This window comes from Xiphophorus hellerii, chromosome 1 (assembly GCF_003331165.1).
Source record: "Xiphophorus hellerii strain 12219 chromosome 1, Xiphophorus_hellerii-4.1, whole genome shotgun sequence".
NCBI classification, from domain to species: Eukaryota; Metazoa; Chordata; class Actinopteri; order Cyprinodontiformes; family Poeciliidae; genus Xiphophorus; species Xiphophorus hellerii.
The window spans coordinates 24,147,381-24,162,116 of NC_045672.1; the positions used below are offsets into that span (position 1 = coordinate 24,147,381).

A 14,736-nucleotide genomic window follows, 5' to 3' on the forward strand; every position below is an offset into this window, starting at 1 on the left:
AAAATACTGACAAATAAATAAAACCACTGGACTGAAGAATTAATTGTGGCTTAATTAGCTGCATTCAGAAGCATAATCTATCACACGTACAAATTTAAAACATTGAGTTAAGTCTGAGGAAGATATGCAACAATTATGCTGTTTCTGACCGATTTGCATTTTTCTTACTCCTGTAACAACGCGAGCACATATGAGAATCAATGTGCTGCAGGTGGTTTCCCTGAGATAATAGTTCTCAATCTTTTAGAAAATGGAGATATTACAAGATTTCTCCATTTAAAATAAGCATGTCCCAGAAAATCATCAGATTTCCCCATTGAGCTTAAAAAAAAAGAAGCTAGCTGAAATACATGCTGTTGGTTAAAGCATTTTCTGGTCAAAAAAGACTTAAATGAATAGGGGGGAAAGTCTGATTTTGTCAGTATTTGAGCATTTGATTACTGATCAAAGCCAATCAACAAATCATGTTTAAAAAAAATTGCTCCATTTATTGGTGCATCTCTAATCTGAGAATCATGCTCTTTTTAGCTTGGTGTTCAAAATCATTGTTATTACAACTTAAAGTGTTTCATTTAAGCAAAAATAAAATCCAAACCTTGAAAAGTTACAACTTTGTTTGAAAAAAAATATGATGTGCTTTTTTTTTATAAGATAAACCTGATGAACAACCAGATAACATTTGTATTACTTTCAGAATGAGGTGGTTGAGAAAGTTTACAGTTTTGCCCTTACGCTCAGCTTTCCCCTCCAGCCTTCTTTTAAAAAACTCTACAGGAAACTCTGCCCTTTGTCTTCCAAACTAATCCTGATCCCGGGAGCTAAAATAAACAGTGCAGACGTTACCAGCCCCTGCCTGTTTTCAACAGATTTTAGCTTTAGTTGGCCATTACTGGAAGCTCAGAGGTACAAGTGATGTCTTGAGCATGGATGACACATCTCTAGAGCTAGACATAACTTGTTGCTGATTAGTCATCATTTTTCACCTTTTTTGTTTGATTTTAATTTTCTTTTTACTCATTGCGGACTCTTGGCCTTCGATTTATCACAGCATATGCAGCGCAGTCTAATCTGATGTTCTCTAACTGTTGCCTCTCAGTCGTGCGTATAAGATTGATTTGATTCGAAGATTAATCTCAAAATGTCGAGCTCTCAAGCATGTTAGGCGCTTGATTTCTCTGCTGCTTTCCTTCTCCTTATGCTTTTTGTTTGCCTTCTTTATTTACCTTTGTTTATGCTGCTGAGCTTTTTACTCAAACACTCCCAAGCTGTATACATAAAAGCCTACTTGTGCATTGTGCTACCTGCCACAGCCGTTTATCGCACCACCTGGTTAATGGTAAATTGTTCCAGAAGGAAGATATGTTTGCACATAAACACGGACCCAGGGCCCCTGTGTTTACAGTAGTCATGGCAGCACTTGGTTATTCAACAAATAGATTTAACATCTTCCTCTCTGACTAGTGGTAGAGTGTGTTTGTATTACTGGGTTGGGCCGCAGAAGCGAACTTCTCAACTTTTAGTGCTTTTCTCTCGTGTACCCACCATGCTGTGACGCTCATTTCAGCCGCTGCTGATTCTTTATTTTTTTCCTGAAGAATGAATTTCTTATCACCGTGTGAAGTTATTTCGTTGAAAGCAGCCAACCATGTATGTTTTCAGCATTCTGTCATTCCTCGGTGGCTTCATCGAGTGACTTTCACTTCTTTCCTATTTTCCTCTCTCTGTTTTTGCAGGCCAGTGAAGTCCAGATGCATGAGTCCCAGTCAGATCCAGCAGGACACACCATACAAGCAATCCACATAGAAAGCAGAAATCCTTCTGAGAATGAGAGTCGAGTGAAGAGCAGCCAGACTTCTCCTCCAGAGGTCGCAGGGGTCAGTTGTCCGCACTGGCGTTCATTCAGTCCATCAGACTTAGCTTTACAAATAACAACTAGAGATGCGTCGATCAGGCCGACACCGATTCAAATCATTTTTATTTGTTGATTTACTTCTTGATGCATTCTTAGTTTTGATACATTCGCATTGGGGAAATAAACATCTGGTTTTCAGTATTCGACCTGACGATCGTTGATCAGAGCCAATTCTGAAAAAAATAGTCAAATTCCAAATCAGCCGATTGATTGGCGTACTTATAAAAAAATATATATATTTTACAGATCTTTTTTTGAAATTTCCAACAATTCATCCTCCAAAACAATTTGCTTTAATGTGTTTTCTACAGATGCATAGATCAGTCTTTTCCTGGCTGGTATGATTTCCACATTTATTTAAGGTCTGACTTGCTGATTCCAGTTTTCATCCAATTTTAATTTTAGAATTAAAATAAAAAGGTTCTGCATTCTTTTTTCTTTAAAATATTGTTTGTAGCTGCGTTAGATTATCTGGACTAAACCCAAACAGAGCGCACATGCTTTTAGTTATAGGCGTATACGTGTAAGAAGTCCTGGGAGTTTCTCGGCTTCATGGGTTTCATGAATGGAAGAAAAGCAAATTGGATTTTTCAGTGTCGAACCGTCACCGATCAGAGCTGATATTCTGATCTCTGGCTGCTTGATTGGCGAATAAAAGACATTTGACTGACAAAAGAAAGAGAACAAACGTGTTGTTACAGCTGCAAATGATGACCTCGATATTTTTCATGACATCATTCTGCAGTGAGGGGTTCTGTTACTTTGTAACACTAGATAGGTGTAAGGAGACATGGATAAACATTTATCTCCACTTCAGCAGATCCAGATGCTTCCCCCACCCACTAAAGCGTGAATAGATTTGTTTCATTTGAACCATATCCAAGCACCACAGTTTTTTTTGTTTTGTTTGTTATTTTTTTTACCCAATACCCGTACACTTAGATAATTTTAATGAGTCTTCAAACCTTTCTGTTTTCTTGTCTGTGTTTCTCAGCTTCTTCACGGTGAAAGAGAGTGCATCGAATAGGTTTTGGGGGAGAGGGCGTGTGTGTGTGTGTGTGTGTGTGTGTGGAGCTGAGGTTTAGAAGAGGAGGGGGGAGCTCGGCTCCTGCCGGGTGGAGGGATCAGTGTTATATTGTTAGGTCTGTTTACGCTCGCGTCACGTGGAAAAGCTGGGTTAGATTTTCATAGTTGCCGAGAAGTATTTCAGAAACCTTCCAATGGAGACTTTCAGGTTTGTTCTGTTCTAGCATATAGAGCCAGACTTTTGTAATTAGTTGCTTTAGTGTCTATGTTTTTTTGTTGTTTTTTTTGCATAAGAGTGATGTTTGGATTTTTCAGCAAGTGCATGTGTTGTTTTTTTTTTTAACACAGCACAGCAGTAAGAATCGGTTCTGGAATGAGAAGCTTATTGTTTGTTTGTTTGTGTTTTTTTTCTCCTGCATGTTTTTAGCATTTCCCTCTGCTGTCAGTCTTTTCTCAAAAGAGTTCACAAGACCAGTCTTGCGGGAACATATCTGTGTTTACACTCAGTTGCTCACTGGTATGACTTTCAACAATAACAACAACAGAAGATGTTTGGACTTGCACGCTGCCATAGCAACGGGGATTAGGCGAAGGCTGTTGTTGTGTTGATGGTGTCCATAGAAAAAAATAGAGGGGGCCAACTGGCTCTGTCCGTGGGATGGACCTGCCTTTTTTCTTTTCTTTTTTCCTTTCATTGCTTTAGTGGCCATTCTGCAGCACGCAGTTTCATAAGAAAGGGCAAACCAGGAGGCAGTCCTCTGTTATTGTTAGCCCAAAGCCTGTGTGAAATTCTCTGTCAGTTTGTTTACCCGACTCCAAACAGACTGTGCCTTTGGAGAGGAATGTTTGTTTGTGGTTCAAACCTTAATTAAAATACGAATCTCAAGTTCTGTTTTCGTAAACAGGCTCTGTGTGCTTTTTTTATTCATTATTTATATCTCTGTGCCATTTTGATTCCTCAGTTTATGTTTACCATAAACAACTCCTGAGCTGTGAAGCTGACAGCAAGGGGGACGGTTGAGGGGCGGGGGTGAGGCGGGCTGGGGGGGTTTGATAATTGCTCCGACTAGAAGAAGAAGAAGAAGATGATGTTGTTTTTCGGGTTCTGGCTGCTGTTGGTGTTGTTGTTGTTGTTTTCGCTGGAGTTATAATTCCCCTGAGCCATCCTGTGTTTTGGTTGTTTTTGTATTTCTGCTGCTGTTTTTAGCAGTAATGTCAGAACCACTCGGGTCACGTTGCAAAGTTGAACTGAGAATTATAGAAAGAATTTAATAACAGGTGGTTAGGCAAGAATAACAGCTTATTTTTCCTGAGTGGCGCTGTGTTTAATTATACATGGTTCAGTAGTTTTTTGTTTTTTTTATTAAGCTGATTTGAGCTTGAGATTATTACTGAATGATAACATTTAGAAAAAAATATCCTTTGACCGAATTGACACTAAAACTAAAACAAAAATGTATTCCATGATCTAATGCTTTAAGTTGTAATTAAGATAAGAGTGTCTTTCTGGAAAGTGTTTTTTTTGTTGTTTTTTTTTTCAAACAGTTGACGGCAACAAGTGTGGGAGGGGCAGCACTCTAGTGTCCAAAAACAACACTGAAAGCCATTGCATCTAATTTAAAAACGAGTTCAAACCAGAAGAGATTTATAGCTGAAATTTAGAAATTTAATTATCCAAGCCTAATGACCAAAAAGTGAAGAACTCAAGGATGCACTGACATAGATATATTAGATATTTTCATCCCAACAAACATGGTTTGACTGAAAATCCTGCTCACGTCTCCTTACGCCTATCAAATGTAGTGTTGTAAAGTAACAGAACCAGTCCCTCCAGAATATCAGGAAAAATATCAGGAATATTGGTGTTGAGATGTTTAGTAGAGGACGGATAGTTATCATACCATCCTCTGTTACCCTGATAAATGTTTAGAGTTTTGATCCAGACTGAAGTTGACAAGTTTTAACTTAAAAAAGCAGAAAAATATAGTGATGCATCAATGTAATTGAGTGAACTCTTATGTTTTTTATGTAGTTAATTTTCTGCAAGAATGAAATAGTTTAAAAGACTTATGCAGGAAAAGGCTACAAGCTTACTACATGCTTAAGCTTGTAGTAATTGTTTTGATGTAGTAAAAAAAAATACGATTAAAGTAAAATTTCAATCAAGAGATTGATACAAAAATATTGCTAAAATAATGACCATATCAAGGGAAAAAAAAACATTCAGTTACAAAAATGTCCATAATGATGCATGATTCCTAGAAAGTAATGCTGTTATTAGGCCATTATTTATTTATGCTTTACTTATATTTCACCAATTACCTCCTGTAATAATGTGGGTCCCGTTTGGTCTTAATTTAGTTTTAGTTAAATTTGGTTGACTCACTGTGAGGAATGTTACTTTGTGTTCGGTCTGAACTCTGTATCCTCTGTTTCTTATCTTTTAACCTTTTAGCCATAAAAGCAGCAACAAAGATAAAGTTGTATTTTTATACTTCACTCTCTTCTAAGGCATGCACAGTTTTGTTTACACAGTGCATAAGGATGAAGGGTGCAAAACTCGAGGATATTTTAAAATCAGCGTTATGCTGTGATTTGTGTTTTAACATATTCTCCTATTGAAACATCTGATATGTTTTTGTTTAAGTACAAGAACCTGCAGGAACCTTCAGGTTGTTTTATACACACAAACTATACAAATCAGAGCCATTGGTATCGAAGATGACCATTCTTAACTGCATACACAGAAAAATAGCTCAGTTATCTAGCAGCTGATAGAATTTTTTTTTTCGATTAACCAAATATACTTGCATTTGCTAGTTAGCCATTTAAGTGTGACCAGCCGATTTCATTGTTGATTGATTAAAAATTTTTTGGATTGGACAAACGTGCGTTTTTTTTGTCTGTAGAGGCACAAATTTTAATCCAACAGGAAATAAAAAAGTTATTTCAGAATTATCTTGTTTTAAGTAACCAAACACTTGTCTCCTATCGTTTTCTGAATTTTAACGTACTCATACGAAGGACGTGCTGGTAGTCAATCCATCAATTCACCAAAAATGGAGGAAGCTCTTAGTTTTGATGCGTTGGATGGACTTGGAAAGATTTTACTGTCATAGAAGAGCCCATCAAATTGTTGGATTCTGATTTATGCCGCTCTAGTTGGTAATGATCCATCTTTAGGTAAATCATTGCAGCAGATTATGGATGAAATTGAAGCAGCTGTTGGGTCAAAATCCAAGCCTACAAATTCCCTGCTCACTGAACTGACATCCAGAAAAGTATTGTCCTCCAGAAAGTGCCTGACTTGACTTGATGAACCTGAATATCTGGTTCTCAGTGAGCATCCTTAAAAAGTGTTAAATTCATGAATATAAAATTGAGACCTTAAATAATCACAGATTTTAAATTTTGTCTTGACTATGTATGTTTTTTCTTATGGGATGTTTATATCAGGCAAAAGTTTGAGTCACACACAGACATTTTCATTCACTGCATTCTTTGCCTTGAGGCAATTAAGCCCACCAGGAACAAGTTAAATAATTGCCGCTAATACTTTCTAACTGACTTTTTTGCATCTATAAATTTATTGGCTGGACGACATTCGCAAAAAAAGGCACTAGTTTTCTTTTGCGTCTATGATGGGTGTGTAAATTTATCATCAGTTGATCGAGATGACCCACATTCTTTGAAAACGTTTGACACTGCGAGGGTTGCCATGTGAGAAGCACAAAGCCAAGAGCCACAAAAAGATCACCGAAATTTCACTGTTTTGGTCCCCTGAAAAAAAACACACAAAAAAACAATTGCATTTCTTTTTTACATTTTTGTTGTGATATAGGACTTAAATTTAATTCATAATGGTCTTAAAACATCTTAAATTTGAGTTGGTGGAACCTGGTAAAGAAAAAAAGGCATACGTCCCGTTTAAAGGCTCCCGCCCTTTTTCTTTCTCAGAAACAATTAATGACTCCTCTCCCTCCATTTCTGGGAAAGACTTTAGCCAGTCTGATCTTCTCTCCTTTGATGATGAAGGTTCCAGCGTCGTTGTCGATGATGACCCCGCCTGCCGAAGCTCCGCAGCCACTGCAGCAGGCACCACAGCAGCCCGTCCTCAGTCCTCAGCAGATCCAGGTGCTAGTCCAGCAGCAGAAGGCGCTCATGTTACACCAGGTAACGGCACGACTAGCTCATTTCATACGCCACATTTAACACAGGCCCTGTGCCCGTGTCATTCTAACATTATTAATATGTCTGCAGCAACAAATCCAGGAGGTCTTCAAGAATCAGCAAGAGCAGATAAATATGCAGCTTTTGCAACAGAAGAATGCCGGGATAGTTACTCAAGAGGTAACTTGCAGAAATACTCTGTACGTCAGGGAAGTAATTAAATGGGACTGCTTTGACTTGTGGTTATTAACTGAACACTGAATGTTGTGTAAATACAGAGTACAGAAAGCTCCTGTTTCTTAGCCCAACAGAGAATATTTGTGGAAAGTTTAATCCCTGATCGTCTGTCGCAGCTTACAGCCCAGCAGATCGCCATCCAGCAGCAGCTGCTTCAGGTGCAGCAGCAGCATCTCCTCAACCTGCAGAGGCAAGGCCTGCTGTCTGTGCTTCCCAGCACCCCCACTGTAACTCCAGGTATGATGCATGGCACGGTCTCACGTCTGCCCTTTGTTACTCACACTATGAAGGAAGTTAAATTTAAAAAGAAACTTTCTGTGGCGGAATTAAATCAAGTTCAGTTTCAAAAACTAGAACTTTTTAGAGAGTCTACTCAGGTTAGATTTTGCTAAGAAAACAGCTAAGTGTTTATCTTTAATTGTTTGGGTTACTGAAGCTGTCTTCTTAGACACAAATGAAAATAGAAAGGAAAACAGACTGAAAACAGTCTGTACAAACCTGCATCATTAACATATTTTGAGTTGAAATCATTGGAGCGCCCCCAGGTTTGACTGTGCTGCATGTAGGCTGCTGTATAACCGGAACAACAGCCTCAGGACTCTGTTAGGACATTTAGCATTTCAACTGAGTTTATTTATGTTTACCATAGGTTTTGATTAAAATTCTAAATATGAATTCTTTAAGCTGATTGGAAAGACCCCAGGCTAATTATGTAGAGATCTTTTGCTCAAAATGCACCGTTTGGCCTCCTGTTGAATATAAAATGGAATTTATGCCCACATATTCTTTTCTCTGTATGTCTGAATGATTCAAACTCAAAATATAGCAGATAAATTGGAAATATATAAGTTGGATTACCTACTTTTTTTTTTACATTTGACTGTAACTTGTTTTTAAAACACATTTGTAATATTTTGAATATAATTGCAGTTTTTTAAATCCAAACCAACTTTGAGAACAAGTGAGGGAGACATATAGGAGCGGTGGGATCCAGGATAGTTTAGCAGGGGGCGCCATTGATCAAACCAATAAACTTCTAATGACACTTCTGATGTCATGGCGCCTCGTGTGGAACAGATCTTCATCTGAGCTTCACTCAGATGACTTGTAGTGAAGCTGCATATATCTCTAAGGATGTCTCTGTCTATTTGTGACTCTTCAGGGTGTGAAAATGGCAGCGTCCTCTCTCCTGGTGGAGATATCCGAGAGTCTTCCAGCCAATCGGCCACCAACGGTCATCACACCCTGCTGAAGAGGAAAGAAAGGTTTACAGTTTACTGCTTTCTGTTTCTGGTTGCTCATGTTTGTATGTATTCTTGAAAGGTTCCATTGATAGCTGACTTTTGCGTTTTGTGCAGTGGGTCACAGGAGGAAAGCCCCCAGAACAGCCATCCTCTGTATGGAAACGGCATGTGCAAATGGCCAGGCTGTGAAACTGTTTTTGGAGACTTTCAGGCATTCATGAAGTGAGTACATATAACAATTAAATTAGCATTGACGCTAACGAATAGAACATTTAATGTATTAAATCTCCTTCTAGTTGCCCAACTTTACAATTAGTCAGCGTCCTCTGACTAATTAACATTTAAACATATTTGTTTATGTCCAGACATTTGAACAGCGACCACACACTTGACGACAAGAGTACGGCGCAGTGCCGTGTGCAGATGCAGGTTGTTCAACAGCTGGAGCTGCAGGTATGGAGAGCGCTGGTGTCTTTCTCAAACAAACAAAAAATCTATGAATCATCTTCGGTTTACCAGAATTATCTTTGCGTGTTATACTTTCATAAAACTAAAATGTCGGTGAGGAGTTGTGAAAAGACAGCTCTGTCAAAGTAAATGTGGATGTGTTTGTAGTTCTGCTGTGTTTTTTGCACCCTCCCTGGAAGCAGAGGTGTTGTGTTTGGATAATTACAGCGCTCAGGATGACACATTGAACGCCATGTAACTAAAACTGTGAATTCACCAACCAACCTCACGCTCTATTTCGGTCCTCCATCTAACACAGCTGAAGAAAGACAAGGAGCGACTGCAAGCTATGATGGCTCATCTCAAATCGTCTGAACCCAAACCTGCAGCTCAGCCCGTGAGTTCTCATTTTCCATTTACTCTTTTTGCAAACATCTTCCGCTTGGCTTGTAGATAACACATTTTTTGTGGGTTTTTTTTTTTTGTGTGTGCGCGCAGGTGAATCTGGCGTCTAATGTGTCTTTCACCCCGGTGACATTGCCCAAAGCCCCTCCTCCTATGAGTCTTTCTCAGAGTGCCACAGCCCCCTCCACGCCCCTCACACCGCTCTCTGACTCGCCGTCAGTCCTCACCCCCAACAGCTTGTTCACCAGCACTCCTGTACGGAGGCGATACAGCCGCTCTGTGAGCCAAGGTACCAAACACATCAGGAATATTTGCAGGATTTACAGCGCTTTGCAAAACTTTGATACCAGTTGACCTTTACAACATTACAACCATATGAACTTCATTGTGTTTTACCGGGACACTCGAGACACAATAAGTAGTGCATAATCATGAGGCTTTTTGCAAATGAAGACCTGAAAACTGTGATGAGCATTTCTATTTATTTCCCTTTCTTAAAATCTAATGATACCAACAAGATGTCGACTTGAAATAAACTTAAAATAACTTCTAACGGTTTAGATCAAAGCATATTCCTGTGTTTGAAAGTTTAGACCCAAATCGTGTTAGAAATCTGTGGTAAAACTTGAAATGAATTCATGCAGCGCAATCGGTAAAAAAAAAAAGTGAAAGTTGAATAATCTTGTATTTGTAAGAAAAAATTCAAAACATTGTACTCTTTTTATTCCACGCTATAATTATGTGCTGCTTTGCCTTGGTTTGTCACGTAAAATCTCAATAAATTACTCTGAAGTTTGTGGTTGTAACATGACAATATTTACACAAGCGCAATGTGTACAGATACAGTACATTGCATGGCATTTTAAATACCTTATTTGAAAGAACGGTTTCTATTTGTTGCATCTTTTTCTTCTATTAAGTTCACAAACATATTTTTTATGCTTTTTTTTACAGATATTATTGATAATAAAGAGTTCTACCTGAGCACAGAGGTTAGACCTCCATTTACATATGCGTCCCTCATAAGACAGGTAACACGTCCTGGTTATATGTACTACATAACTCTTCAATATTTTGTTTGTTTTCAGCTTTCTTTTGCATAGCTCCATAACTCGGTCACTGTAAAAACAGTATCTCTGACTCCCTTTTTATCTGTTTCAGGCTATATTTGAATCGCCTCGCAATCAGCTGACGTTAAACGAAATCTACAACTGGTTCACCAGGAACTTTGCATATTTCAGGCGCAATGCAGCTACTTGGAAGGTATCCATAACATCACACATTTAAAAATGAGAACATAAAAAAATCTCATTGTATTTAAATTAGAGATGGGTATTTATCGTATCGTTTATCATTTATCATGATAAATTTGTAATTGTAAGATTTTAATTCATCGATGTCACAAAAAATTTCAGTTAATGACATTTAAAAGCTCTTAAAACTATTTATCCGTATTGTTGGGATTGTAATTTTTACTGCATTTTTCTCCACTGTTTGTTCAGTAGAAGTGTATCAATAAGTATAAATAAATTTTAAAATATGATGAAATGCTGTTACTGTGTGCATTTTAGTGATGCTAATCAACCTACAGAAGCTTATTACAAATGGGAATGTTGTTCAAGAGCAGTATTTGTGTTTGTGGGACTACAATCGATGTGACACACTGTATATTACCACTAAATATTGGGATAACACTTTTAAGTCCATATCCCCCGCAACTAATTTCCATTTAGTCGTCATTTACATGAGATTTGTGTAACGGCACAAGGTGTTTCTTGAATCTTCCAGAATGCTGTCAGACACAACCTCAGTCTGCATAAATGCTTTGTGCGCCTGGAGAACGTGAAGGGAGCCGTGTGGACGGTAGACGAGATCGAGTTCCACCGACGGCGGCCTCAGAAGGCTGCTGGTAACGGGTATGTACACTGTAGACAGTAAGACAGGACGCTGTGTACTTTCCCATCTTACTAGACGTCAGGTGGCCGACATCAAAGAACTTGACCTTGTCACTCCGCCTCACGAGTGCCTGCAATATTTACTGTAAGCAAGCGTTGAAGCTAAGAAGCCCCAGGGGTTTGCTTTTCTAGCATCGCGTATATTTGTTGTGTTTGTGTAGCAAAATTAAGGACACCGAAGGGCATCTTGACATCTTTAAATAAAATATGACAACAGCAACACCGTAAACAGCTCAGTGAAGGTGAAAGATTTACAGTATATTTGATTTAAATCAAGTCAGTGCCGGTACAGAAAGGGTCATTGATGACTTCTGCTAGATAAATCATTGGGAAGTGACAGGCAGTCTGATCTATGTTTCACAAAGAAATAAATGTAGATTTAAAAAAAACTTTAATCCTTGTAATAAACCAAGATTTTATGCTCTTTTTTTTTTCTTTGTTTTTTTTAATGTGTTGTGCGTCACAAAATTAAGGATTGGGTTATTAAAAAAGCATAACTGCTATTTAGATATCCTTTGCCCACATTTGAAATTCAAAATGAAAGAGAACTGACTACTAAAGTGATTTTTAAAACTCTCTTTGGATTTTTGCCGGGTTTTTTTGTTTGGGAAATTACAGAGAAAAAAAATGTCTCAACTAAAATCTAATATGCCAAAATAGTATTGTTAGCTCTTCACTCACTGCTTTAAAAATCCAGAGCTTGAGATATTTTAGATTTTCTTTTTAAAGTGATTACATTAAAAGCCTAGTTGTGGATGCATTCATGTTACATAAACGTTTGAAAAAAGGCATGTAAGAAATTTCAGTTTTTTGAAGAACCTCAGAAACATCTACGTTCTCTTAGCCATTTCCTGAGTATGAGGGTCAACATTGACCTGCCTTAATGGAATGGCACATATTCTCTGCTGCTTTCCTCTCACTGACTAAATGTACTCAAATAAAGGATTTCAGATTTTTCTTAAATTCACAGTGAGCCAAAAGTACATTTATTTCTCTTGTTTTTCTATGTCTTTCCATCTAATCATTGCTTTGTCTTTACATATGAAATGTAGATATATTTGTAGCTAATTTTTAAATAATGAGACTCAGTATGCATCTGCTTTACTAGGATGGCAGGTTATGTCGTCTTTCCTATTTTGAGGAGTGGCAGAAACAGTGAATTCCAATGAATCTAGAGGGTGCAGTAATATTTTCCCATTTGGCTGCAACTAATTAATATATAACGTCTTTTGCACATTCTTGCCAATAGATCTCTGCTGAAGAACTCTCAAAGTCGCCAGAGCTTGCCCGGGTCTGCTCTTCAGGTGAGAGATACGATCTCAAGCTTTGTTTTTTATTTTTTTCCATTTTAAAATCTTAGTATTATGGAAGATGAAGCTAAAAGTTGGCATGTTTGAGACACTTAATGCCACTTTCCCCCTCTCAGAATGCTGGTCTTGATGGAAACAGCTGCCTGTACAACCCGGCCTCAATAGGTAGCATCGCGCTGCACTCGCTGCCTCACGTTCTCCAGGAGCAGATGAACGGAGCGCTGGCTAACGGATGTGGCTACCAAAGTGACAGCAGCACAACACAGTCTCCTCCTCAAGCTTTGTAAGTTCTCCCTTTCCCCACCTTCTCCGTTGCGTTCCTCCCCGCTGGTTTGAAACGTCAGTACTGACAGCGCGTCCTCTCCTTAGTATTAAAGAAGAGCAGGAGGATGAGGAGATCAGCGAAAACTATCCCTACGAGTCTCCGGAGAGCACAGACGAGCACGGCCACAGCCCCGAAATGCTCCAGGAGGAAATCAACGGCAGCCCGGAGAGGTCCGAGCTTCATTTCGATCGTGTGCCTTCTCTCTGACGATTAGGTCCAGCTTCTCCACGGCGACGCCAAATGTCTCACAACATGTGTGAAGTGGCATTCCAGAAAGCAGCGGCTTCATCTATGTAACCAAACACTCTGTCCTTTAGAGTTTTGTTTTCCTTCTTTTTTTTATTATTATTATTATTATAAAAATTTTGGAGCATTAGTTTTTGTTTGGTAATCTAGCTCTCAGCTGTTTTTGTACAGGTGATTGAGATCACAATAAGACGTTTGTGAAACTGTTTGTGATTTTTCTCATTTTATACAGTTTATCTCTTCACAATAAAAAAAAGACCATGATGAGAGAAGCCAAAGGAAAGGGAACACAAATAGTTAGCACTTAACAATAAAAGTTCCCTTGTTTTAATTGCAGCTTTGTGCTGTGATGGGGCCACACTACCTGATTTTATTTTTAGTAATCATTATATATAAAGATTTGTAGAGGACATAAGAAAAATGTTGCTATAAAAATGAAAATGTTCACTGCCAAAATGATCTGTTTGTATTCAAGGTATAATCGATCCAGCTGATCAAAAGAATACACTGCTTCTTTATATTTAAGTTTTTCACCCTTTCAAGAACATTACATTATATAATAGATTTTATCATTATTGTAAACCAATGCATCTCTATGTATATTAAATTGCTCATGATCTATGTGAAATTATGTCTGTGTGATTTTTGTAATTTAGTCCTAGATTGTTGTTCATGCAAATGTTACAGTTTATTAAATCTAATAAGCTCATTTAGATTATAACATATACTAAAATTATTTTTAGAGAGCATATCAAATTGAACATGTCTAATTCAGATATTATATGGACTCCTATTTGATCGATGAATCAAATATGTTTTTGCATACATAATCATGTAGTGAGATTACACGTAAATTAAATTATGTGTAATTCAGTTGATCAGATGCCAATTGGAAAAAAACCCATCTAAAATCGTCCAGCCTGTTCCATTGAGTTGAGTCGCTCTTACAAAAACAAAACTGCAACAGAACTAGGTTCAGAATTCACATCTGGTGCAGCTGGATGGAGATTTAAGGAAAGGGAAAAAAAACAAGCACAGAGTTTAGATTTCTTTATATGGGAAAGAAAAGCAAAGAGAATGAAGTTATTTATTCAGATTTACAAGTTTAAAACAGTGATTTAACTGTATTTATAAATGCACCAAATTATAAGTTAAGGCAATTTTATTCATGTTGGACCATTCACACACAAGGCAATCAGAAATGCCTCACAGGACATCAAAGGAAAGGTAAATATAATAAAGCACCAGCATGAAGGCATGGCATAAAAGAAACAACTGTTTCAAAAAGTTCATAAGTCAAATTTTGTAATCAAAATCTGCAGTAAACACAACAAAAATTCTATCAACCTTCATTTGACCAAGGTAAAACTCTTTGAGATCAAAGATCTCTTTCACAAAAGACAACACAGTTAAACAGTTAGTTGCAAAAAACAGTACAATATCAATAACATCATTAAAT

The 14,736-nt window shown here is 37.8% G+C and overlaps 1 protein-coding gene across 1 annotated transcript; it reads left to right on the forward strand.

Annotated features, from left to right (window-relative positions):
* The first annotated feature begins 1,748 nt into the window (after positions 1 to 1,748).
* On the forward strand, positions 1,749 to 13,238 carry LOC116731030 (forkhead box protein P1-B-like). The gene is made up of 15 exons (XM_032580572.1): positions 1,749 to 1,874; positions 6,974 to 7,111; positions 7,199 to 7,288; positions 7,462 to 7,582; positions 8,508 to 8,610; positions 8,704 to 8,811; positions 8,955 to 9,042; positions 9,356 to 9,433; positions 9,535 to 9,730; positions 10,396 to 10,472; positions 10,603 to 10,704; positions 11,230 to 11,357; positions 12,646 to 12,700; positions 12,823 to 12,989; positions 13,076 to 13,238. Exons 1-15 carry the CDS (start codon positions 1,749 to 1,751, stop codon positions 13,236 to 13,238), a joined length of 1,740 nt encoding a protein of 579 aa, XP_032436463.1.
* The last annotated feature ends 1,498 nt before the right edge of the window (positions 13,239 to 14,736 follow it).

Bases quoted from the DNA above. Each gene is read 5' to 3' on its own strand.
- LOC116731030 (XM_032580572.1), top strand. From the start codon at position 1,749: ATGCATGAGTCCCAGTCAGATCCAGCAGGACACACCATACAAGCAATC. The intron at 7,289-7,461 runs GTAACTTGCAGA...CGTCTGTCGCAG, and splicing joins CCGGGATAGTTACTCAAGAG to CTTACAGCCCAGCAGATCGC. The intron at 9,434-9,534 runs GTGAGTTCTCAT...GTGTGCGCGCAG, and splicing joins CCAAACCTGCAGCTCAGCCC to GTGAATCTGGCGTCTAATGT.